At 38.4% G+C, this 25,448-nt stretch overlaps 1 protein-coding gene across 1 annotated transcript in view; it reads right to left on the reverse strand.

The window, feature by feature from the left end:
• Window positions 1–8,748: 8,748 nt before the first annotated feature.
• The window catches only part of ABCB11 (ATP binding cassette subfamily B member 11), a gene marked incomplete at both ends in the record, with an annotated part of 58,282 nt that continues 41,582 nt past the window's right edge, over window positions 8,749–25,448 (reverse strand). Inside the window, 8 exons of the mRNA XM_084235284.1 lie at window positions 8,749–8,949; window positions 9,755–9,901; window positions 11,851–12,057; window positions 14,052–14,249; window positions 15,681–15,837; window positions 19,111–19,352; window positions 21,199–21,402; window positions 25,244–25,405. Coding sequence (XP_084091410.1) covers window positions 8,749–8,949; window positions 9,755–9,901; window positions 11,851–12,057; window positions 14,052–14,249; window positions 15,681–15,837; window positions 19,111–19,352; window positions 21,199–21,402; window positions 25,244–25,405 — 1,518 coding nt within the window. The remainder of the gene's footprint in view (window positions 8,950–9,754; window positions 9,902–11,850; window positions 12,058–14,051; window positions 14,250–15,680; window positions 15,838–19,110; window positions 19,353–21,198; window positions 21,403–25,243; window positions 25,406–25,448) is intronic.

The raw sequence follows: 25,448 nt of genomic DNA on the forward strand, positions 1-25,448 counted from the left end.
CCAGCCACCTTCTAACTCCTCCTCAAAGAATTGACATTTTCTTGGATTCAGTCTTTGTGTGATGAAGAGTATTGGCTAGATTATTATTCTTGCTCATACATTCTCCATCAATGGAAGGGGTTTTCTGAAGATGCGCATTGCATTCATCCACCACTATCTTCCATAAGGGAAGAAAGGAAATTTCCCCTGTCCCTCTTGGTTTTTCTTGGGCTGTTCAAATAATTAAATTAACATCAGATTAATAGGAAGGGGAAAAAACTCAAATTTAATTTTGTATATGTATATTGGAACTCTGCATAAAAGTGGATTCTCAGGTCAGGGAGGAAATATGGGGGGATATATTCTGAGCTAAGGAAAGGGATAGGGACCTTGAGTTTCAAAAAGCAAGTAAGGGTCTCACATGACAAGGAGCGGGGGAGTCATATGTTGATAACCAGATGCTCTGTAATGACGTTTGTCCACTATGCAGAGAAGTGTCTCCAGTAGAAGGTTTTTTTTTCTGGTAAAATTCTCAATTCTGGGTAATACCTCCAATTTTCATTCTTCCAGGCACTTAAGGAAGTGGTAAAAGTTTTTCGTGTTCTTATATGGGCTTGATTGAACTCAGTTTGAAAAAAGCCGCATGCCCAAGTGACTTATCTTGGGAAATTTGTTCTGAACATCACATAGAAGCCTATTCTTTAGTTCTTATAGGTACTCCCCTTGCCATCAAACTCAATAATCTGCATTAAAATCATGTAATGCTTGAGATCATTTTTTTTCTACAGACTCACTCTAAACTCTGCCTTTATATACTTTTTGAATGAAAAAAATGGTATAGTCCTTGCTATCCTTCTCTATGATGATAGCTTTGACATAAAAAGGAAACATTCTTGTGTGTTTTTGAGATTTTATTGCAGTTTCTTCTTTTAGCTGTTGATGCCCTGCATTAGCTAGCCAATCAAGAGGCAGGGCCACGTGTCTCCACACAGATCCCAGAGGTGTCAGAATGTGGGGGGTGTTTGCAAATTCAAAGAAAGATGGATGTGGGTTTTTGCAGCAAGTACCCTGGACATGACACATCACAACTGCTTTCTCCTCTGTGCATCTACTGTGACTTGAGGAGGCCATTTAATGTCAGTGCCTTGGTTGAATAATTTCTCAAATGCAGCACTTCAAATGATCTTAGAATGGAAGGCTCACTACAGCTCTGACATCCTCCAACTTCAGGAATCTTATTCAATCAACTTGGAAGAAGAGCCAGAGCATGTGGAATTTTACTTATCTACAATGCACAGGCTATAAATTCTAAAATATTTCATTTTTTAATTTGCTATGTTAATAAATAATTGGAGAGTTATATAATAGATTTCAATTTTTTAAATATTCTAATCCAGTTAGAATCCAATTTGTATAGCTATGCAAAGAGATACAGGGAGACATGAAATAATTTCACTGATATTATTGGGGCAAAGTTACTTGTATGAGAATATTTATAGACTTCCTGTTCACCTATTTTGCAAAAGAAAGTCTATAATTAAATTACCAGTTCCGTTTTCCCTTACTTAACATCCTAAAGAGAAAATTCTTTTTTTGCTGGAAGAGATACTAAGGGGATATACATATAATAACAGGCTGAGTGAGAAGAAGGAAGTTTGCTCTGTAGGAGGGCAGCTTGGAGGTGCTTGAGCAGTTATGCTGTGTGAGGAAAATGACAAGAAACTATTTTTGTAAGTTTGTTATGGACTAATTATGGATCTGTGAAAGATGTAAAAATAAAATGCACTTTTTAATTCTTTATGGCTGTGGAAATGTGCTCTTAAATGCAATTCAGTTCTAACATCAAATAACATGATGCCAACATTTTTGAGGATGGCTATGACAAATGAAAATTACAGATACAGTTCCATGTAGTTTGTAAATCATCTCAGGCTCAAACAGGCCCTTCTGTCTATGATTTTCTTCTCTCTTTAATGCCTTTACCCACAAATCTGACAAACATTTATTAAATACCTTTATGCGGTAAGGCTAGGCCTCCCCAAGATGTTCAGATGTTCCCAAGACAAGTCACTTGGGCACATGGATTTTGACATTAGCTGAGATCAGTCAAGGCACCACAGTTTCACAAGATACTTTTACCACTTCCTTAATTACCTAGAAGAATGAAAATTGGGGCTATTATCTGGAGTTAGGATTTATACCAAAAATAACCTTTCTTTTGGAGAAACCTAGCTACATCATGAGTTGCCCTCCTCTCATCACGTCAGCCTCCTCCTCTCTTTAAAACCCCAGACCCCTCCCCGCTTCCTTAGTTCAGGATAGATACACTCCGCCTCATTGGCTTTAGAATCTACAGCTATGTAGTCTTTGTATATATGTAATTACACTTGTTTTTTTTTTCTCCTGGTAATATGTCTGATGGTGATTTGATTATTTAACCAGATGGTTAGGGGGAAATTTTCCCTCTTTCATGACGTTTGCTAAAGAAGCAAGGATGAGTTTCATGTCTTCCTCACTCCTACCTCGCTCCACCTCCCCTCAGTCCTCCGAGAGAAAAAACTTTCACCGACTCCGTCCTCTCCTTTCTGAGATCCCTGACACGACTTCTAGCCAGAGCTGGTCTCCAGCAGAGATTCATACCGGTTTCAGGCTCCGCAGCAGCCCTGGGTGGAGTTCAGGATATCCTTGGCCTGTGGCTTGGATTACATTATATCCAGCTGCAAATTATTCCCCATCTAGCCCACCCTGTTTCAATCTCTTCTTGAATCACTTTTTTTTCAACCTACTTAAGAAAGGATAAGATCCCACCTATGGATATAGCCAGGATTTTTATTAACTAACCATATCAAGATTGTGTTAAATCACAATTAATGCAACAACTACAAGACATTACTTTGATGGTTTAAACAGGTGAGAGGTGTTGTGTGTGTGTGTGTGTGTGTGTGTTTTCTTTTTCATGTAGTAGATGGTTAAGGTGGGCAGCCCAGGCTGGAGCAACTGCTCAAGGATGTCTAGGAATCAGGCTCAGTCTGCTCCCTGGGGTGTGGCTTTTGTCCAAACGATCACGGCATGGCTGCTATGCACCCAGGAAAGAAGAAAGGCAGACAAGCTCTGATGAAGAAGAGATTTTGCTTCTGCAATCCACCTTTTACCCTGGTATTGCTGGGAAGGAGACATGGAAGACGGCACATGGAGGAGAGACATGTAGAGACACATGGAGGAGAGACATGTGGGGAGGCTGCCAGTGGTAGCCCTTATCTTGATGTGGCATCTCCTTTTGTCTCAGCTTTCTCAGACCTATCTTAGAACCCTTTTCTCATGGTTCCCCATCAGAAAATACCTTAGACTTGTGACAAACCTGTGGGCTTCTGTGGCTTCACTTTGGGCTGGCCCTGTTTAGCTGGGCATTTGCCCGGGAGGGGATGGGAATTTTGGAATATCTTTCTTCTCTATTAAAGTTCTGTCACAATAAGATTCTTCTTTGCCTTTGTGCATACAGATACAGGGATCTCTAAAGATCCCTATAGAGGGCCTCCCTGGTGGCACAGTGGGTTGAGCACAGTGCTGTGAAGCTGTCTGCAGCCTCTGCTGCATGGGTTCAATTCCTGGCCGGCCGGGGAGATACCCACATGGCGCATCAGACCTCTCCTGTCTCGCCCGCTGCTCCCCTCAGCAATGCTTTTGGTCTGTCTGCCTGCTCTGCTCCTCACTCTGTCTCTGGTGAATCCTGTCACCCTCCCATGCCTCTGGCCTGTACCTCCCCCCCCAGCTCTGGTATTAATAAATCTTGGAAAAAAAAAAGATCTCTTTAGAGAATGCAAGTTTAGGGGTCCCAGTCTTCCCTTCTCTTACATGCTAACAAAGGGAGTCTGGGAAGGCAAGTACTTCACTTTCCAGCCTCTGTAATAGAGGCAAGCAAGGGAGAAGGGGGGTAGGACTGGGCATCGGGTGAGTCAACTTAAGACACCGGCCACAGCAGCTCTTCATGCATGCACTTCTCCCCTGCAGCGAGCAAGTGGTTTCTCAAAAGACATTCAAAAGTCAGGAAGGCAAAGCACTTTCTAAATTATAAAATGCTTTCTGAATGTTATCAATGAGGTATGTTTAAATGAGTAATCGAATTTTCAACTTTCAAGAAATTTTACTAAAACATTGTTCCTGTGATTTCATACTTGACATATTCAAACTATGTACTCTCAGGCAATAAGTTAGAATATTTTCTCTTTTTTTCTTGTACTCATTCTCAGTGATTGCAGGCACTTGTTCTGGGTCACCTTGGCAAATGTTTTCCTGTCTCCAGCTATTATTCTGTTCTTCTTGCCTTTCTCTCTTTGTATCTGAGAGTAGGAACTCTAGCTGAATTAGACAAAGGAGAGAACTGCCAGTTCTCCAGCTGGCTATGTACTCCTCTTCCTTTTTCTACTGCACATTTTATCCTAGTGCTGATTTATTGGGTTGAGTAGTTGCATCCAGATAGCTACATGCCAATCACGTGTACCCTGATTACTCATGATGAGCCTTAGGATACCATACAACTCACTAATGAGCACATTATAATGCTGGCCAGGGCTAATTAGACAATAATCATTGTACTGCTTTATTTACAGTCTATCCATTTAAATTAATTGGGCATTTAATTGAATGAAATTGGAATTGGGTTTTGAAGTTTAAGTTATTTTCACCTACTATCTCTTATAGACAGGGGAGATTATTCACTTGTTCTGGAAATTTAGAGCAAATACAAATGGACATGATTATTTTATAATGGTGTACATGCATCTGTAACTTTATCTCAAAATGTGTTTGCAAACAGCAACCAAATTTGTAATTTTTTGAAACTCCACTAACACCCTTAGGTGAACTGACTATAGAGACTGTACGCATAAAAGGTAGTAATTCATCCCACCATTGGTTGGAAATAAACCTGATGAAAATGTTCTGATTATTTTCTTAGGATAGAAAATATACATTTAATTCATGAATAAATAAGTGGCAAACTATACTTAATTATAATCCAATGTATTTTCCTATTTCAAAACATATTATCAAAATATTTCAAGATTTACCATACTGAAAGATATAGTTGCCCAAAATTGCATGCATGAATGCACCACTAAATTCAAATGCCTTCTTATTGTCTTTTCCTAATGGCACGTTGTAGAGTAGTCTTACGGTAACTAAAAGAGCTTCTGGACAAAGAAAATGAGAGAAAAATTCTTCTACTGTTTTTCCAAATAGTAGCATTTCTGATTTGTGGGCATCCAATCAATTTTGAGATGCACCAAATGATTGAGGATTTCTTCCCAAAATAAATGGGAAGTGTGCTGCTTCAATTATTCATAAAAAAGTTCATAGAAAATATTAATAAATGATTCTCAAAAGTAATCTGAAATGAAACTTATTTTGGGAAAAGGACCTCAGGGGAGTTAGATAAAACAGTAGGTTTTTTTTTTTTTAAAGATTTATTCATTCATGCATATAAGAACTGGGGTAGATGTGCCAGAGGGTGAGAGGATTCACCAGAGACAGAGTGGGGAACAGAACAGGCAGATTGACTAAAATACACTGCTGAGGGGAGCAGCAGACGAGACAGGAGAGGCCTGCCACGCCATGTGGGTTTCTCCCTGGCCAGCCGGGAATCGAACCAGTGCTGCACTCAACCGCCTGTGCCACTAGGGGAGGCCCAAAAGAATAGTTTTTAAAGTTATATTATGTTATGCTTAACCAATCTGAATTCTTTCCTTTTGATTTTACTTTGGGTTATCAACTCAAAGAGATGAGTCAAGTAAAATGAATACATTTTAACCACTTCTGAGACAGGCCAGAGTATTTCTATTTGTATTTTCTGATGTAATGCTTGAGTTTTACGAGGTGTCTCTTTTATTCAACAGGGCACCACAATCTTTACCTTGAGTTTTGTGAGATCAGAGAACAGAGTAAGGACAAATTCCAAGGTAGAAGCTGGTCTCTTACTCTTGTAAGACCCAAATTGTGGAGGGACAATGTAGGTTGAGACCAAGAAATCCATGGACCTGAATACTCTGACCCAGTTTGTCTGAGACAGTAACCTCTAGTCATAGTAACTACTGAGCTATCAACATGCATCTAGTCCAAACAGACATGAATTCTAAGTGTAAATATATATCAAATTTTGAAATTTTAATATAAAAGGTGACAAGATCAATGAGAAGTTATCTCATTAATCATTTTTATATAGATTGTTGTATATTTTTGAAATATTGGTTTAGATGAAATAGATTGTTAATGTTCACTTCACCTATGTCTGTTTTCCTTTCTTTAACTAGAAAATATACAATTACATTTATGGCTCACATTAGTGACTTATATGTTTCAACAGAAAGCAAACTTAATAGGTTAATTGTCTTGGGGCTGACAAATTATATACCACTTGTGTGAATTTAAATGATTATTCAATGTATTGAGCTGTATGCCATGTACTTGGTTAAGGCACTGGAGATATTAAGATGAACTAGACAAAGTCCCTTCCCTCAAAGGCCATAGGCTCTTAGTATGTGTAGGGAACTCTGGTCAACCTTCCCCATATTTTTTTCTCTCCTTTTCCACAACCTGTCTCTAATTTTGATTTCAATCAGTATTCAGCACTTGCACTGCTACGATTTTGTAAATAACATTCCTGGGTGAGTCATGCAGTGTGATGTATTCCCCTTCACATGTTTTCTTTTCCCACAGAGCTAATAACTAATGAAGTTAATTGCCCCCACCCCAGTACATCTACATCTACCCACATTCTACCACGTCAGGTCGAGTAGCAGCATCACATCTTTCTTGGAGATGTCCCTCTTGGTACCTCATTTTCTTATTTCAAAGGGAACTGGCCACTTGCCATGGCATGCCTTTTATCCTGGATTTCCCTTTCTAATCACCCTGGAGTGTCCCCTCACCTTATTCTTGAGTTAGATCATTTGTTTCCTAGGTCCCATCGCTTCCTCTTTGTTTAATCTCTTGTGTTAGGGAAATCCTCCTTCTGTGCCTTCGTTAGAAAAGATGCCTGGGGAACAAAAATTTTAAGACTTTATATGACTGAGAATTTCTTTAGACTACTCTCTGTAAGAATAACTTCCTGAATATAGAATTCCAGGATAGAAATAATTATCCCTCTAAGTTTTGAAAGTCAATCTTTGTCTTCTGAACTCTAAGTAATATTGCCAAGAGTTTATGATTCTTTATTATACGTAATGTGTCTTCCCTCTCCTGGAAAATTTTATTATCTTCTCCTTTTTCCCAGTTTTCTAAAATTGTATAATAGTGTATCCACTTAGGATATTTATTTATTTATTTATTGTATTTGACACGTTGTGAATCCTTTGAGGTTAAAAATTCATATCCCTTAATTGTAAGAGTATTATTGGACTGTGTAATAATTATTTTCCTTCAATTTTCTCTAAAACACTATTTCTCAAACTGTTACTAAATAATTAATAATTAGTCCTCCTGGATTGTTTCTCTAAATTTTTAATTTTTTCTCCTTTTCACCAATATCTTTTTCTCCTACATTTTGAGAAACTTCTTTCTCTCTAATCCTTCTATTATTTTTCCTTCTGCAAAATTTTATTAACTGAGGCTATGGAAGAGTTTGATCACAGCATGGACTCATGCTGAAAAGATTAGAAATTACAGAAAAACTTGAGATAAGTATCAGCCAGCTTAACTAAGTCCCTTGGGCATCAGAGAAAAGTTAATAATATAAAATTGCAGAGACCAAGTCTTTGTTGGTGATAGAGGAGGGATAAAAATAGAGGGATTGGTGCTCCCTGGTGCCATAAAATAAATTTGCAACTTATTTTTTTCTTTATTTTTGAAGTTGAAGTTGCTGAGCCTCAAAAAGCAATTGTTTCCCCAAGACACTTCAAGCCCTCTTCAATCTTTTCCCTTTTGTAAATAAGGTTCAAGTAGTTTCTTTGAAAGATAACTCATATCCTTTCCTTTTCCACACCCCACACATTCCATTCCAGGAAACTGGCAGCCCTGCAGCACAGAGTTTGTGTTCTTTCTCTCTGAAATGAAAATGGGAACAAATGGATTTTGGTAGTCTTTCTTCAGTATTACTTACCTGCAAAGTTTAATTCCTTATTCAGAAACTTACTTTTCACTGCAATTTTTTATAACTTAACTAGATCACATCTCCCTCCCTGACTTGGTAAAATCACCAACTTTTTTGATCTAACCAGTTAACTGGCTAAACTATCTTCATGCTAATTTACCAGGAAACACTGGGTGAAGACATAAATAACACTGGTCAATATACAATAGTTCCAGCTTAATTTGTAGGCAGAATTTCATTTGTTGGTTGTGGGAAGAAAAAAAATTATATGTTGATTGGACTTGGGATGGGGATGGAGTAGGGAGAAGATATCGTAGTAGTGAGACATTTTGAAAAGAACTGTCAGTCCTGTTAATTATCAAGACCTCTTTTTGGAATGTTCATTTTAATGAACTTTTGTTTTTATTTAAATAGATGGGAATACCTCCTGCATGAGAAAAAGCACTGAGTGGTGGTGGACTCATTGCTTAGCACTAGATTTTCACTTACTCTACCCTAGTTGTTTTCATTTTCTATATATACATTTAAAACTAAATTATTTTTGAAGGTCATTAGCAATTAGCTTGGATTCCAATGAATAACAATATCTGTAAAAGTAAAATATCCCTGTTTCTCCTTAAGAAAAAAAAAACCTATAGCATTCTTATAATTAGAACATCATCTGTGCATGAAGTTCTTGAGTCAGGTCAACTGATAGGTGCTCCTGTGGTTACTAGTTTGTAGTAAGCTCCTTTCTGGGCCATAAGTTCTTCATGAGTCCCCTTTTCAATCACTTTCCCCTGTGACATGACAGCAATGATATCTGAGTTTTGGATGGTGGACAAACGATGGGCAATGACTATGCAGGTTCGACCTTCTCTGGCTTTGTCCAGGGCAACCTGCACTGTCTGCAAAGAGAAAATGGAAAGTTGAAATGGCCACTAGCACAAGAGTTCAGCTTAATATCATCTGAGTAACAACACCTTAGTCAAGGGTTAACCCAAAAGTTTGACATAAGAGAGAGGGTTAAACAACTATTTGCTGAATGCAGTGCATCAATGATTTAAATTGTAATCCATAGGCTGAGAAATTTTTGTGTAGCAAGAATGAAGCAAACCATGAGGTTACTACATAATTTTACAATACAATACTCAATGATCTAGATTGCTAAAATGAACCCAAAGATTCCTGATACTATCCTTCACTGGGGACATATTAGATCTCTTGAAAATATAATTCTGATTTTTAATGAGATAATTATAAATTGTAAATCTCATAATTGTGTTTTGCTCAATTGCATTTCTTTTCATGCAAAGTACACACCAGATACACACAGACTCTTTCTTTGAGTCGTATGCTGCCCCACCTGCTCTGCCACATAACTTTAGAACTGGTCAGAACTAGTCAATGTGAAATCCCTAACAGATGGCCTGGATTATTTTATTTTACATAAGAAAACTAATTATTTGCCCTTGTAAAAAATGTCACATAACCTAAATAATCTTAGAAGCAATTCTTATTTTTAAGTTATTTTTTTTTATTTGATGCAATGCTACTTTAAATCACTTTCATTGTCTTTTGGGTACACCAAGTATTGGCAATTTCCACTGTTAATGAATCAGAAAATTGAAAATAGTGCCATGTCATCAGGACAAATATTGCAGCCAAAGGCTCATTTATAATCATATAAGACTTTAGAAAATCAATACTCACCTTTTCACTTTCTGTGTCTAACGCAGAAGTAGCTTCATCTAGGAGCAAGATTTTGGGATCTCGTACAATGGCCCGAGCGATAGCAATGCGTTGTTTCTCCCCTCGAGAGAGTTGAGACCCCTGGGACCCAACATTGGTTTCATATTTCTGGAAGAAGCATGGTAAGTTTGAGGACAGAAACAGCCATTGCTCCTGTGCTATATAAAACCCACATCAATGACCCCTCCGTGATTATAAATGATTTGTTGTGTTTTGAAATGAGGAATAGTGAGCGATTCCTTCTATAAGAGACATGGAGTTCATGAGCATTTGTGTTGGGAACTGGGGGACTTTGTATGTCCTTCTGTGAATTTCTTTTTGATCTCTTTCTCTCTTTGTTCAGTTAGCATCCCATTTAGGAGATCCTTCTTGATTCACAGTTCCCTGATTTGCAAACTCCTGTCTGAAAGACCTTTGTTCCAAGAGGGAATAATCCCAGAAAAGGAAGAGCCTTTTGAGAGATCTTCTGTCCCATTCCCTTACTGAGGAAGGATCATTCTGGAACACAAGCCTAGGCTTGAATCACCACTCTAATGCCTACAAGCTCTGTCTGTGATCATGATCAAATACCTCAAACTTCTTTGAACTAAAAACTGGAGATCCAGAAATTAATAAGTATGTCATACATTTGTTGTGAGTTTTGATGAAATTGTGAAGGAAAATCCCTACCTAGATGCCTGCATGGCCACATAACAAGTAGTAATCTTGTAAGTAGTCCATTCATGGAGATTCACTATATGTCAAAAAGTATGTTAACTATTCCAGCCACATTATTATTTAATAGCCACAGAAATAATATACGCCCCATTCTACAGATTACAAAATTTAGGCACAAAGAGGTAAGAAACTTGTGCAGACAAACCAGTAATAAGCACTGAAGGTGAAATGAAATTCATTGTGTCTAGCCTCTGAAGCCTTGACCACTATTCTATCTGCCTTCCATGACAAGGTCTCTTTTCTTCCCCTGCCTCTGATGAATATTCAACCAAGCCAGGTGAAGCCCCTGATAGCCTATGTTGTCTCTGGGGAAAACTGCTCAGTGAAGAATGTTGTAGGCAAATCTGTATGAGAAAGAAACAATAAAGCAATTCTAAGCCAGTTGTCTCACACAAAATGAGTAAATGCTCAGCAAAGATTTATGGTATAAATTAATCTTCCAGGGGACATATAAGCTTTGTTTTTCTTCAGAATATAGCAAATAGTAATTTCCACATGTTTGTGCCTCAGGCTATCCACATGCCAACAACATATGATTTAGAAGCCTTTGTGAAAACAAAAAACAAGCCCATCACAAGCACCACAAAATTGATAAATGTATTCACTTAGCAAAAAAAAAAAAATGTAATTTTCCAATGGTGTTTAAAGGAAATAGAAAGGTTGAAGTTCATTTATCAGTCCCAAAATTCATTTTCCATGTTTAAGTTTCCTTGTGATCAATCACCAAGAGAGATTCTTGGTGGATGGAGAATTCCGGGTTGATATGGCCCTAAGTTCAAAGTGAATGGAAAAGTGAGGTAGACACCACTTACCCCACCACACACAGTATTTGCTGCTAAGTAAAGAGATTATGATGCCAACAATAAAAACAGCAATTTTCTTTGTGTGGCTATTATGTATGTTATTTCATTTTAGTGTTATATTATGCATTTTGAAGATGACTGAGTCTCAGAAAAGAGAAATAGTTGTCTCAAAGTTATCCAACTAGTAAGTTGCATGGTTTGAGTTCAAACTAATGTCAGCTCCAAATCTCAGACATTATTTCTTCTGTTAAACTAATGCTTACAACAGTACAACTTTATGTACAGCAACAGTATCTGTTGCATTGGATAATGCAGTACTTTCCCAAACTAAATTGTGTAATGCTTTTCATAGCTTAAGTATGAAGGGCATTTATTTTGCTTAATAGACTAAGACTCCATAGACAACCACAGGGTGCTACAAAATAAATTGTGTTGCATTGGACTGTCTCCTTAAGCCATGATTCCTAACACTTTCTGGTCAACCTGTCTTTCCCCATCCTTGTCTTCTATGGGGAATGACTCTGACTTGGTACTCACCTCTGGGAGCGACATGACAAAGTCATGCAGCTGAGCCTGCTTTGCAGCTTCTATGACTCTTTCCCTGGGAATTTCTCTGGTATTGTCCCCATACTTGATATTGTCCATTATGCTACAGGCAAACAAAACTGGTTCCTGGGAAACAATTCCAATTTTCGAACGAAGAAATTGGATATTTACTTTTTTGCTGTCATGCCCATCTATTATCTACCAATAGAAGTGACAAAAAGGGTGTTACATTTTAGAATTCCAGCAGTGAGGAAAATTCACATCCCAGAGTCAGCTGTATGCAGGACAGCTGCTTTCCTTAAGGACAACAATTCCAGGGGTCTTGACCCTTTCTTTTATTGAAATCAGACATCTAGAGCAAAGTGCTTTCTGGATTCATCAGTTTCAAAACAATAAAATCCTTATACTCCAAATTAATAACAGAAATGAGTATAAATTATAGGTAATCAATTCTCCTTACTTTCCTGATTTCTTTTATTTACCAATACTTGTCTGCTTGTTTCCTTGCTTTGCTTTTGCAATGGAAACTTTAGTTGCCTCCTTCAATTTTCTCTCATATTTCTCTTCATACTGTTATCTTAGTTGCAGCAAAGAACAAGTTCTAGTTGGGGAACCAGAAAGTCAATTTAGGATTAAATGATGAATCAAGTATAGGGCAGAATAAAACATTTTCAGACCTACATGCCTGAGCCATTTCTTAGAAAACTACTTGTAGATGCACTCCAACAAAATGAGAGTGAAGATCAAGAAATAGGAAAATGTGGGAACTATAAAATAATGGATCTGTTCCAAGAAAACATTGCAAGGAATTCACAGGGTGACAACTCTTCAGTAGGCCAGGTTATCATTAGTCCAAACAGTGGCATAAGTGAGGAAAGAAGTTTGGTCCATCAAGACAGGTAGCAAAATAAAGACACTAGAAGAACATCCAGATTTTATAAATGCAAGGAATTCAAGAAAAAAACCTTCATAAAACATTCAAGAAAGAAAATGTAATGCTAATGTACTTTATTCCTTGACTTTGGGATGAATAATATTTATTTAAACATAAAGAAAGTTGTTAATTAATTTATTTTCAACATTTAGGGTCAACCTATAGCGAAAGCATGAAAGAAAATGTTTTAAGCAGAAGGTAAGCATTTTGTATACTTGATAATGAAAATGTATAGTTGTTAGGACTTGAGAGATGAAAGGAGAAAACAAAGGTAGTACAATGGCTAATACTAATTTAGAAAGGGAAAATTCAAGAGATGCTAGCTTATCTATATGAGGGAGAAAAGAACCAAAGCATATTAGCTAAACTTACAAATAGAGGAACTCCTTAAAGTGATATATCTATACTGGGAGGAGGTGGGCACAAGGAGGGGGAGAGGTGTGGGTAAGTTAAATAATTATCCCTTGAGAATTAGTCAAAAGACAGTCTAAATTTGTTAAATCATGAAACAGTAGCAAAAGAACATTATTTAGAGACACTGAAGTAATCTTCAGGGATCTGAAACATCAGGTGGTTAAAAATAATTGTCTTTGAGTAGAGAAATAGCGGTGGTGGGAGGGTTGAGCAGGGGGTTTGCTTTTTATTAAAAATCATTCTTATTTTAGTTTGCAGTCCTCTTCATGTTATTATTTTGAAAGAAAGAAAACAGAGAGAAAAGCAGAAAAAAAAAATGCTGTGGAAATAAGCAAAAAGTAATCCACCAATTTTTCAAATATCTTTGCCAAAGCTTTATGACCCATTATGGTCAATTTGAGCTTTTTATTATTTAGACTTACTCTTATATTATTTAGACTGAGCCAGGATTTTATCAAATTTTTCATACTAGACCTCCTTTCTTGATAATTAATCATTGTGTTTTTTTCACCCCCAATTTTTTCCATTCCCAGTCATTAGTTTCCTGATTAATATGCACTTTCTGCTCCATTTATGAGCAAGAAAATACTTCTGTTAAATACACTCAGCTCTTGCTTTGCAGAGTACCTAACTGGTCAGCAGACCATCTGGAACTGGGAGGAATATATTAGAAGGTAGAATCAGGTCAACCAGCAAATGACTGTGTGGAAAATATCCATAAGGGTAAGTGTCCAAGGCAAGCTCAGTACAGCTAATCTGGCAAGGCACAACCTTGAAGACCACTTTCAGGGACTGGAGATATTCTGCAGAAAATAAAATCCTCAAAAGCATTTGCGTTGCTTACCACCTTCCCTTGGTCAGGGTCATAGAAACGTTCCAACAGCTGAACACTGGTGCTTTTACCACATCCACTGCTTCCAACAAATGCCAAAGTTTGCCCTGGACTAACGGACACTGACAGGCCATTCAGAACTTGCATATCCGGTCGAGAAGGATATGTAAATTTACAGTTCACAAAGTCAATCTTCCCCTGGAAGTTGTCCTGTGGATGGGAAGACTGAAATTATACATATGTTCCTACTGGAATCTAGATTGTCTTCAAAGTGCAAAGTATAGAAACAGCAACTTAATGACAGGGCATTCCGTTCCCCATTCTAACAAGTGTATAATGAAGGGAGGTTTGAGCAATAAAGTTAAAGATATTTTCTTTCTTATTCCCCTTCTAGTCAAAGGGATTTCCTTGTCATTTATTGACATTCTAAATGGGAGAGAAGAACCAAAAGATATGATTACACCACAGAATTAGTGACTGTCCAAACCCCTGCAGCTCTATTTTCTCAAAGACTTATGATAACATTATCCCTGACATGACTTAGAAAGGTATTTGAGAACTGTACCACAAAAGTGAACATCTTCAGTTGTACTATCTGAACTATGAATTCTGGAAATGAATAGACATTTAATAGACCACACAGATTTTAATTTAATTGAACTGAAGGAGAAACATGTCATTTGACCAATTTAAAAATAGTTCTGAACTTAGTTTAGCTTCATTGGGACTTTGATTTGTTTTTGATTTTTCTTGGTCATACTAAAATATTAAAAACAAATAGACACAAAAAGTTAAAAACACCTGTGGTGACTATCAATTAGACAGTAAAGATATTTTTTACATCGAATTAATTTTCTGGGTATCCACAGGACCTAAACTTGGAACTCAGATAAACATTGATCAAATTGATATTATAAGACAGAAAGAATTGGTTTTTCTATATCCCCTACCCAAACATCAGTGTCAAGCATGGTGACTGAGTAGGTCTCAAATGACATCTAGCTTTATTCATTCTGGAACTGTGTATGATATTACAAAGAATTAGTATGCAATGAATAGCAGTGACTGCTTCAAATGCCATCTTTATGAATAATTTTATTTATTTATTTTTTAAATTATTTATTTATTTTTTATAGAGGCATGTTTTTTTTATTTATTTGTTTCTTTGTTTGTTTGGTTGGTTATACATGCACTAGGTACAGTCAGAAGTGCGGGAGGGTGAGAGAATTCACCAGAGCCAGAGCGGGGAGCAGAGCAGGCAGAAGGACCGAAGTACACTGCTGAGGGGGGCAGCGGGCGGCAGGAGAGGTCTGCGCGCCATGTGGGATCCTCCTCCGGTGGCTGGGGAGCAGCCGGGGATCGAACCGGCGTCGCAGAGGCCGCGGGCAGCTTCACAACCCAGCGCTCAACCGCTGCGCCACCGTGGAGGCCCATTTATGAATAATTTTAATATGAATTTACTTTATTCATTTACATCTATAGATCTACTGCTTGTCCATTCTGATTGCATATGAGTAAACCCATAGACCATAGGAATTTAGAAGCTAAGTAGTAATGTAGAACCAGCCCAGTAGCTGTTCCGTACACCCATATCAGCATAATCTTTCCCCTACTGCCCTGTTACCTCACCTCAGTACTTACCCATTTTTCACCTGCACTACTGTATACATTGATTGGAGGTTGGCGGTCCAGCAGTTGAAAAAAACGTGCAGCTGATATTTTAGCTTTGGCATAACTTGGGGTGTAAGAAGCGGCTTTCCCAAGAGCGGTCGCACTCAATATAACTGAAGAGATCACCCTGCAATTGGATAGACACCCAGGTAGAGACAGGTGAGGTGTGGTTGGTATGATGGTCTAAGAGGCAGGAGGTTGGGAGTCCAGGCTTGGTCTGCTAGGAGAGAACTAAGTAACCTTGAGGAGGTCACTCTAGACTTGTCTGGGAATGTGATGGTTGAAGCAATCATTAGTTTTCAAATTATGTCTTAAGAAAAAAGAGTGAGTGGAGGATTCAACAGGGGAATGGGGTGAGAGCTCAGATAGCCAAAACCTGCTTCAACTATCATAGCCTCTCCTTTAAAAAAATTGTTTGAGAAAAAAGACAAAAACTGAGGCTTGAGAGGAGAGTGAAAGATGCTTGAAAGATCATGTTTTGAATCTATGACATGTGTATAAAATACAATAACCGGTGATAGCATTTCTGTACAAGCTTGCATGTAATTCATGCTTCAGACAGCATGAGAAAAATGCGGTCGCCTGCACCCTTCTGTTTGTCTAGCCTCTGAATATATTCAGTATTCGTGTCATGAATAAACCAATGAGTAATAAATAAATGAACTATAAACATGGTGAGAGAGAGCTGTGATGTGGTTTGGACGAGGATGGGAGGGGCATCCTCCAACGCTGTCTGCCTGCTGGGCCATGCAGAGGGCCTGCTCAGTGCTTATGGGGTGGTGACGTGTGTCTTACTACTCCATTAAAAAGTAGGAAATGTTTCAGGCCAGAGTTGCAAACTGAAAGATCTCAAGGAACAAATCCAGTGCTCAAGGAAAGGAAACACACTTAGAATAAATTGGCAAAAGATGGAAGGCGATCTTTCTGATCTTTCTTTTAAAGAAAAGCCAGAAATGGGGAGTTTTCTGTGGTCTTCATATTTTCACATCTTAAAAATTCCTACAAAAACAAGTCAACAGTTTGTCATTTCTGATTTGGGTTAGTAGTTGTAAATATGCAAAAGTTTAGACAAGAAATTTTCTTGATTGGGGTGGATATAGCCAGGCAGGACTAAGGAAATAAAAGAAAGACCAGAAGACAGAACTCATGGCTTGGAAGTGAGTTGGAAAGAATCAGTTTCTGCTGGGATCACTTTTCATGTGCCCTCCAAGCCTTTCTCAGATATTCCCCCCTGTCACACCCATGCACATGTGCACCCAGCAACTTTTTAACTTGACACACTTAGGCTTTCTCCTCTGGAAAAGAGAGAAACTGGCTCAGAGCTAACCTTATAAGAAAAGCAAACTCCAGCTATAAGAACGAACATAATATCCACTGTATTGGCCTTGGTTGGCTCTACCTGGTATGCATCAGCTAGTGACAATCTCTCTTTGTGGAAGAAAAGTAGAATTCAAGTAAGATATTTCTGTGAACAATCTTGCTCAAGGCTTCTTGATTTTTCTCAGCATTGACCAGTGTGGTAGATTGTAAAAGTGGCTAATCATCCTCTGTGTGCACCTTTTTACAATATGACTTTTTTACTCCGCTTTGATATGTGACTTATAATAAAAATGTTTATATATTAAGCACACAGCTCCTAATACCCTTGGAATTTCCTAAGTTTTGAGAACTATCAAACTTTTTTTTTTTTATTATGTTGATAGGTGAATTTTGGAAATACTAAGATTGGTGCTCGTTGCCAGTGGAACCAACACCGTGATTTGATGATTAAAGATTAGAACTTTGAACTCTTCCATATTATGGGAGGTGAGAGGGGTTGGAAATTGAATTCAATCAGCAATGATCAGTTATTTAATCAAGCATGCCAGTGTAAATAAAGCCTCTATAAAAACCAGAAAGGAAGGAATTGGGAGCGCTTCTGGGATGGTGAACATGTAGGGATTCAGGAAGAGTAGCACCCTCAGAGATCACAGAAGACCTGTATCCCTTCCTACATACTTGCTGTATGTGGCTTCCCATCTAGGTGTTCCATAGTTATATCCTTTATAATGTGCATGTAATCGGCCCTCCCCTGGTGGCGCAAGCAGTTGAGCGATGCGCTGTGAAGCTGTCCACAGCCTCTGCAGCGCCGGTTCAATCTCGGCTGGCAGGCGAGTGTCCCACGTGGCGCAGCAGACCTCTCCTGTCTCGCCTGCTGCTCCCCTCAGCAGTGTATTTCATCAGTCTGCCTGTTCTGTTCCCCGCTCTGTCTCTGGAGAATCCTCTCACCCTCCCGTGCATCTGGCCTGTACCCGATTCTTGTATAAATAAATAAATAAATCTTTAAAAAGAATAATGTGCAAGTAATTCAGTACGTAAGTGTTGCTGAGTTCTGTGAACCCCTCTCTAAATTAATAGAACCTCAGGAGGAGGTTGTAGGAACCTCTAAGGCCAGTGAATCAGAGGCACCTGTACTTGTGATTGACATCTAAAGACATGTACACCTCAGGGGGCTGAGTCTGTAACCTGTGGGATCCAGTGCTCTCTCTGGTGTCAGAAGTATTAGATGACAGTAGTGTGAGAACAGAGGAGAAATATACGGAGCTCTCATCAAAAGGTGGGTTCCATTTCTCTATGGAACCATTCCATTTAAATCTAGGCTTCCTTGTATAACTTTCTTTGGTCAAAGAGGTATTAGAAAATAAAATGCACACAGGAATGAAAATTATTTGTATGTTGGGACTTCTCTTTTGTACTTGGAGCTCTTGAGCCTATTAGGTGGAGAAAACAAGTTCACCTGCCAGAGACGCCATGTGGGACAGAAGCCCACTCAACAGCCTGAGCTGACTCAGCCTGAGTGAAACACCCAGCAGCACAATTTACAATAGCTAAGCTTTGGAAACAACCCAATGCCCAAAAATAGATGACTGGATCAAGAAGACATGGTAAATATACACATTGGAATATTACTCAGCACTCAAAAAAGATAAACACATGAAATTCGCAGCAACATGGATGGAGCTAGAAGGGATCATGCTCAGCGAAAAAAGCCAGAAAGAAAAAGAATAATACCAGATGGCCTCACTCATAGCAGGGATTTAGAAAACCTAAATAAGGGACCAAGAAAAAGAATAACTATAAGAAAGAAAAAAATCAAAACAAACAACTATGAACCAGAGACACACTTTGGGGGGGAGGGGAAAGGAGGGATTGGGGTCAAAATCAGGGGGCTGCAATTGTATGGGGAATATAAAAATAAAAAAAATAAATTAAAAAAAAAATAGTGAAACACCCCTGACAATCCAGAGTCCTGAGAAATAAACCCCAAGGTTGGCATGGTTTATTAACAGCAAAATTTAACTGATAGATCCTGGCTTACACCTCCCTAGAATTTTGATCATTTAGACTGAATAGTTCTCACCTGAACACAGAGCTGTAATGGAGTCCCTCACTGGGGATTAAGTAACCTCCATATCTGTAGGAAGCAGAATTAGCAACAAACGGTATGCACTGGGAAAAACCAAAGCAGAATCCATAAATATTGGCTTTTCGAATGGCTGTCTTGTATGGCTTCTCCAACTCAGTCTCAAATGCCTCGATAAACCGTCTCTCCTTTCCAATTCCAGCAACAGTGCGGATATTACTGAGCGCTTCACTTACAATCTGAAGAAGGAAGAAAAGTCTTAGGAATCAAGAGTAGATAGAACTACTTTTGTGACATTTCAGCTGCTGCATGGATTACATCTACTGCAAGTGGCAGAATGAAGTACAAATCAGCGATGGGAGCATTATCTGAGAACACAGATAACATGCTGGAGATTAACTCAGCTAGACTGAGTTAATGAGACATTTCATCAGTTAAACTCAAGTTCTGTTTAATAAGAACATGGCTTCATTACTTGCACTTGTTGTAAAAAAGAGAAGGGGGTGTCTCCCTGATAGCACAGGGGTTAAGTCTCAGTGTTATCAAGGTATCTCCAGCCACTGCAGCTTGAGTTTGATCCCAGCCAGGGAGCTACCCATATGGCGCAGCAGACCTCTCCTCTCTCACAAGCTGCTCCCCTCAGCAGTGTATTTCAGTCAGTCTGCCTGTTCTGCTCCCCACTCTGTCTCTGGTGAACCCCCTCACCCCCCCATCTCTGGCCTACACCCCAGTTCTTGTATGCACAAATAAATCTTTTTAAAAAAGAAAAAGAGAAGGGGGGTGGGGAAAGGTACACGGGATAATCCTTAAAAGCTTTGTAGCTTGTTAATTTATTTGAAGTTTCTAAAATGGTATCTTTAGAAGAAAGCAAAGGAACAGACAAAACAAAACCAAGTCACTGGATTCTGAGGGCAGAGGTGTCAGAGGGGGAGTGTAGGGGTGGAAGCAAAGTGTGAGGGAGGTCAAGTGGATAGTGGTAGAAGATTATCAGTACTTTGATGGTACGCATGCATGTGAAGAGGTGTCGACCTATACTCCTAAAAACAGGCAGTATTGTAAGCCTATGTCACCTGAATGAAAAATAAATTAACAAATAAATAATAAAATGGTATCTTCAGATGTTTTCGCTGATGGAAGATTATTTAATAAATGAGGTAAAATATTAGATTCCATTTTCTCAAAAATTATATGATTAAATATATATAAGATAAAATGAAGTATAAAGTTTATCTCTTGATCTATAGGATGGATTTGTTTTTGTTTCAATCCACTAGGATTGAATACACTGCCATAAATAATCACTGTTTCTCAATCAGGGTCTGATTCTGAGGCATAAAAGTGAACTGCATTCTACCAATGGCATTCAAAATCCTTTTGACTTCTGCCTACTTAGACAGTGTTCACATCCCTCTCTTTAAAAAGACAAAATCTAGCTCATGGCAAATTTGTTAAAAGAGCAAGTGTGTTTATGTGTGTGTGTATGTGCGATTTCCTATACCTAATCAATGCCTTTGCTACATCCTCTCATTTATCCCAGATGACCAGGTACTAATCAGAACACACTTAAAAGTATACAGCTAACACCTAAGTGTATTTGAAACCTAAACTTTATCTCCTGGTTCTGTTCAGGAAAGACATTTGCCACAAGCCTAGCAGACATTAAAAATATTAGATAGCTCCTCTTTGTGTGAGTGCCATGAACTGGGGAAACCATTAAGCAAAAAAAAAGGACAAGACTGAAAACTGAACTAGGCATACTCATGAATGAGACTACATTAAATTGGGGTGTGGAAAAAATAACCATTTGAGGGGAAATTGCACTTGTAACCCTTTGCTTGCCTTACCATTTGTCCACCTGCTTACACCTGCTCCAACTCATAGCAGCATTAAAGCTTTATTGTCACTGTCTTTGTGTTGAGGCACATATGAATAGGGCTGGTGGGAGGTTTCTAAAAATGAGTAGGAGTGTTTCTAAAAATAAGGATGCTAACAGCATCCTTAAGTTTCTCTGTCCTGCTCATTCTTCACTGTTGTCTGACAGCCACTCAGCCATCAGCAGTATGAAAACCAGGTCTGTAAGATTACCTGTCCCGCAACCTCCAGAGCCTCCTTGTCTTGAGAGGCAAATCCTGTCAACATTCTGGTCTGGACCGCTCCTGATAAAGCCAAGAAGGGGAAGAAGCACACTACGACCAGCGTGAGCTTCCAGCTAAAGAAGAAGGCGATGATCATGGCCACAGTGATGTTAGTAATGGAATTGACTATCATCCCAATTTGAGAGCCCGCAGCCTGCAAACCAAAAACAGCCAAACAACCTCAGGCACAGTCTCTTTTACCATGATGTGAAAGGTTATTTGATACACAAAAAATGGATTTTTAAAAAAATTATGATGATAAAATATACGTTCCATAATATTATCATTTTAGCCATTTGTGAGCATACAGGTCAGTGACACTAATAGTCAAGTGGTGTAACCATCACATCTAATCCCCAAACCTTTTTATCAGCCCCAATAAAACTCTAACTCATTAAATAATAGCTCCCCTTCCTTACTGTCCCTAGCCTTTGACATTCAACTTTCTGTCTCTACAATTTTGCCTATTGTGGGTACTTCAAATAAGTGGAATCCTACAATAGTTGTTTCTGTGTCTAGCACATTCTACTAAATATAATGTTTTCTATATCCATCCACAGTGTAGCATTTATCAATGAAAGAGAGAGAGTTCCCAGATAGTTTCAAGTACATGCAAGAAGTTAATATTCACAATGGCTGGAAGAATTTCAAATCAGTGGAAAATAGAATCTATATTTGATTTTTCAAGTATCTTTTGTCCAAGTTAAAGAAAATATAAAGCCAAAATTTTACCCTATGCTCATATTAAATTTGATCTGGGTTAGCAATCTAATTAAAAAAAAATGAAAATAGTAGGAAAACTAGTAGAAACCTTTTTTAAAGGATACATAAAAATGTTTTAAGATGGTTAGATGCTATTATTTGAATTCTAGTGATTGTGAATAACCTTAAAAAGTCCCCTGCACTGGGAAGGACACAAAAATAAATAAGATTATGGCTTGTTTATTTATTTATCCTAATAATTAGGTGAGTTAGACACTAGAATATTCAGATGATGAGTGCGAAATTGGCACACACTTTCTTTAAGCAGCAAGACAATGCTCATTAGGATCTTTCAAAAGTACTATAACGTTGATCCAGTGATTACATTTTCAGAATTAAGAAAGGAATCAAAGATATGCCAAATGATGTGAATTCCTTGTAAGGGAAAAAAATCAGGAAAAAGTCTAAATAGGGAGTTCTTTACGTTCATTACAATAATATATTATACAGTCTTTAGAAATCAATTGTAGAACATTTTTTCATATGCCTGTTGGCCATTTGCATTTCCTCTTCAGAGAAGTTTCTTTTTAGCTCTTCTGCCCATTTTTTGACTGGATTATTTTCTTTGTTGTTGTTGAGTCTCATCAGCTCTTTGCAGATTTTTGTGATCAGTCCTTTATCATTAGTGTTGGGTGCAAAAATGTTCTCCCAGTTGGTGGGGTTTCTCTTTGTTTTTGTTATTGTCTCTTTTGCTGTGCAGAAGCTCTTTAATTTGATGTAGTCCCAGCTGTTTATCTTTGCCTTCACTATCACTGCTTTGGGTGATGTGTCTGTAAAGATGTCTTTGATGTGCAGATCACGTAGTGTTTCGCCTATATTTCCTTCTATATATTTTATGGTTTCAGGTCTTATGTCTAGTTCTTTAATCCATTTTGAGTTGATTTTTGTGTATGGTGTGAGGTAGTGGTCAAGCTTCATTCTTTTGCATGTAGCGACCCAGTTTTCCCAGCACCATTTATTGAACAAACTTTCCTTGCTCCAATGCATAGTCTTTGCTCCTTTGTCAAAGATTAGTTGACCATAAATCTGTGGGTTTATTTCTGGATTTTCTATTCGATTCCATTGGTCTGTATGTCTGTTCTTGTTCCAATACCATGCAGTTTTGATGATTATGGCTTTGTAGTATAGTTTGAAGTCTGGGAGTGTGATGCCTCCATTCCCTTCTTTTTTTGCAATTTGCTGCAACATGGATGGCGCTGGAAGGGATCATGCTCAGTGAAATAAGCCAAAAAGAAAAAGAAAAATACCGGATGGTCTCACTCATAGCAGGAATCTAGAAAACTTAAATAAGGGACCAGGAAAATGAATAACTATAAGAAAGTGAAAATCAAAATCAACAAAAAACTATGAACCAGAGACACTTTTAGGGGGGCGGGGGCGGGAGGGGAGGGATTGGGGTCAGAATGGGGGGCTGCAATTGTATGGGGAATATAACAATAAAATTTATAAAAAAAATAAAAAAAAATAAAAAATAAAAAGAAATCAATTGTAGAAGAATACATGACCAAAATATGCACATATAAAATGGCTTAAAGGAGAAAGAGATTATAATATAATATATAAAGTGTGACGCAAAGTCTGCAGGAAACATATTAACAAAGAAAAAAAATCTAGAAGGATTCTGCAATAATAAAGGACACATGTGATTCCTCACGCAGGGCTCCTGCAACCCTTGTAAATCCTGGTGATGGGAGTCTTTTGTTCTAATGAGGCAACTCTGGGTGAGTTTCCAGAGGGCTGGTCACTGGAAAGACCAGGTCGTGATTAGAAGCTTAGACTTCTCAGGCCAACCCCTATTCACTTGAAAAGGGGGAAATGCTGCAAATGGAATTCATGATCCATCAAGTCTGGTTGATGAAGACTCTGAAACAATCCCAACAGGATGAGACTCAGCAAGCTCCCAGACTGGTCGGCACTTGGTGTCTGGCATGTCCAGAGAAGGCACAAAAGCTCTGTCTCTTTCTACATCCCTAGCCTTACTCATCTCTTCCATCTGAATGTTCCCCTGTGTCCTTTATCATATCCTTTTATAATGAACCAATGTAAGGGAACTGTTTATCATAACCTTTATCATATTCTTTTATAATGAACTGGCCAATGTAAAAGAACTGTTTTCTTGAATTTTGTGAGCTGCTCTAACCATTCCTGAATTCCGTGAATCTAAGACATAGTTCATGGTAATCTTTAATGTACAGCTGACTGGGCAGGAACACAGGTGAATTCTGGACTTGTGATTAGCCTCTTGAGTGGGGGGGGGGCAGTCTTGTGGGACTGAACCCCTAATGGTAGAATCTGATGTCATCTTCTGGAAAATAGTCCCAGAATTGAGTTGAATTGTAGGACAACCAGCTGGTATCTCAGAAAATGGTTTGCCATGGAAATAAAACACACATTCAGGGATCCTAAGCAACAGAAGTGAAGTGTTCTGTGTGAAAGTAGAAGACACATGAGAAAAACACAGGAGGAAATTTCAGTTTTTTCCTCTATAGCTTTTTGTTTCTCATCACTCAATATTTTTCTTTCAAGAGTCTTACAAACAAACCAGTGTCTTTACTGCTACTTTGCTTTCTTTCTCATTCAAAGTAGTGGTGTTGGGAGGCAAATTTGACCTGGTCATTTTAATCCTAATTCCTGGCTTTATAAAGGTGTATCCTCATTTTATGATTGTGTAGAATCCCCTGGATGAGGCTGCCAATTCTGGGATTCAGAAACCACGGCTTCACCTCCTTTAGGCAGAAAGACAGCTCTTTGAATGTTTCCAGATTTTTGATAGCAGTCATTTATTTCTTTTCCTCAGCTACCCAACTGGGCTCTTATAAAGCTGCTTAGAACAGCTATTCTTTCCCTAAGACTAGCTGCACTCTGGACATCTGTGTAACGAGGCTTTTTCCATATGATCTTTGTTCTCACCCTCTATTACTTTTTGTGGGATCTGAGAGTCCAGGTCTGCAAATCTGAGGAATAACTCTTGAGGAATTTCTTCTCAGTTGTCAGATCCAGAGGCACTCCTAACCCAGACAGAATCAACTGTTGTAGTAATACTGTTTCTGGGCGCTGCCTAGGAGACAATGCTGTTGCTGCTCTTTGCTAGCATTAGAAATGGGGAAAGGTATCTCTGGGCTATCCCAACCCCAAGAGTTCCTACTCTATAGAAAGCACACAGGTGATCATTCGCTCAAAAGAAGGATTGTCCAGCCCAGTTAACATAGCTGAGGTCTCTCTCCATCACTTACCCCTTGAACTTGGGAAGCATCTGTAGCAAGCCTTGTTGTCAGTGCTCCAGGGCTATTTCTGGAGTCATCAAACCACCCAATGTCTTGCCCTAATATTGCTCTGAAACCATATTTACGTAGCCTTTTTGTGAGGAGTTCTCCAGATTTAGCAAAAGCATATCCCTGCAATGTAAAAGACTCTTTAGTGATCTTTTATCATGATAAG

Source organism: Talpa europaea (assembly GCF_964194135.1).
Source record: "Talpa europaea genome assembly, chromosome: 1".
NCBI classification, from domain to species: domain Eukaryota; kingdom Metazoa; phylum Chordata; class Mammalia; order Eulipotyphla; family Talpidae; genus Talpa; species Talpa europaea.